General features: G+C 41.5%; 1 protein-coding gene across 1 annotated transcript in view; it reads left to right on the forward strand.

Annotated features, from left to right (window-relative positions):
• The first annotated feature begins 653 nt into the window (after positions 1-653).
• LOC103374833 (protocadherin beta-14-like) overlaps positions 654-1,979 on the forward strand; it is a 2,280-nt gene continuing 954 nt past the window's right edge. The window contains exon 1 of the mRNA XM_008304984.1: positions 654-1,966. Within this exon, the coding sequence (XP_008303206.1) occupies positions 692-1,966 (1,275 nt within the window). The 5' untranslated portion in view covers positions 654-691. The remainder of the gene's footprint in view (positions 1,967-1,979) is intronic.

The following is a 1,979-nucleotide window of genomic DNA, read 5'->3' on the forward strand; positions in this document are numbered from 1 at the left end:
ACGTGCTGATAATGGATCCGAGTTGTACAGGAACGATGCAGCGGATGCAGAGTGAGAAGAGCATCCTGGATGAACCAGACTCTCCTCTAGAGGTTAGAAATGTGTCACATCACACACCCTTTTTCATTACTTGTCATCACTAAACGTTTACATCAAATGCTGCAGCATAACGGTTAAACATTTCAGACTGTTGCTTTTCAGCACCTTGGAGAGCAACATACGATGATTTATTGTGAGTCAGAATATGGTCGCTGTTCACTTAAATACTTTGATTGTTTTTGCAATCTTTTGCCATATTTATTTGCAAATTCGTTGCCATTTAAATTGTTCTTTTACTGGTTATTCGATGTAAATTACTGTCTCTATTTTTTCCACTCTTCCACCCTACCAAACATTTTCTGCAGTTTTGCTCTCTGAACTCACTGGGCCGCTGTTGCCTGCGCTGTTGCTGTTGTAGTATTTTTACAGCAGTACCGCCTCTCCATTTCGATGTATTACAGAGGAAGGGCAGGCGCCGATCGCATTGTCTTCGTTTGTGGGGCCGATATACACGACTAGGACGCACAACCATCGTTCTTTTCCTTCCAATCTGTGGACTATTTTTTCTAAATCTTCAGTTTGGATGCTTGTTTGTCGTTCAGGAGGATTTTTAGGAGGCTGTCGTTTGCTTTTACCGAGATAATTTCAAACAATGAGACGGCAAGTACTGTTGTTTATTTCAGTTCTGTCTTTGAGTTTAGTCTACGGGCAGGTCAGCTACTCCGTTCCGGAGGAGATGGCGAAAGGCTCTTTGGTTGGGAATATAGCGCAGGATTTAGGACTAGACGTTAAACGACTAAGGCTGGGTAACGCTCGTGTGTATTCTGGTGATAGCAGAGAATACATCGAGCTGAACAACGAGAGAGGAGTCCTCCTTATTAAAGAGAGAATAGACAGAGAGGCGTTATGCGGTGATACGACACCGTGCGCTGTGCATTTTCAGATTGTGTTAGAGAATCCGATGGAGTTTTACAGCGTAACAGTGGAAATTACTGATATTAACGACAATGCACCGACCTTTGAAAAAAACGAAATTAAATTCACCATTAGTGAGTCTGCAGTCGTTGGGGCAAATTTTGATTTAGAGAGAGCTGTGGATTTGGATGTAGGTCCTAACACTCTTCAAAGCTATGTGCTTAAGCCAAGCGATAATTTTATACTTAAACTGCACAATCAAGCCGACGGTACAAAGAATGTTGAAATGGTCTTACAAAAACCCCTCGACAGAGAGAAACATGAGTTCATTTCGCTGGTGCTGACGGCTGCAGATGGAGGAGAGCCGCAGATGTCAGGAACAATGCAGATTCTCATTACGGTCTTAGATGCGAATGACAACGCACCTATATTTACCCAGCAGATATACAAAGGCACTGTTGCTGAAAATTCTGCAAAAGGCACGGTTGTGACTTCTGTTAGTGCGTCAGATGCTGATCATGGTTTGAATGGTAAAATAATATATTCAATCACGAATACATTGGATGACGTCAGACACATGTTTGAAATAAATGAAGAAAGCGGTGAAATTAGATTGATTGGACGTTTGGATTATGAAAAGAAAAAACATTTTCAGATCAACGTGCGCGCAAGGGATAATGGAGGACTAACCGATTCGTGTAAAGTGATGGTCGATGTCGCTGATATAAATGACAATGAACCAACGATTAAAATCATGTCTAAATCAACTGTTATATCAGAGAGTGCAAACCCCAACACTGTCGTTACAATGATTAATATACAAGACCCAGACTCAGGTGACAATGGTAAAGTTCAGTGTTTCATAAATGATAATATTCCTTTCGTATTGAAATCGACTTCAAATCATTTTTATAGTTTAGTGACAGACAATGATTTAGACAGAGAGAGAGCCTCTGAGTATAACATCAGTGTGACCTGCTCTGATGAGGGAGTGCCCTCCCTCTCCAGCAGCGTCACTCTCACCT

The sequence above is a fragment of the Stegastes partitus genome, unplaced genomic scaffold, assembly GCF_000690725.1.
Source record: "Stegastes partitus isolate 25-593 unplaced genomic scaffold, Stegastes_partitus-1.0.2 Scaffold2371, whole genome shotgun sequence".
Taxonomy (NCBI): Eukaryota; Metazoa; Chordata; class Actinopteri; family Pomacentridae; genus Stegastes; species Stegastes partitus.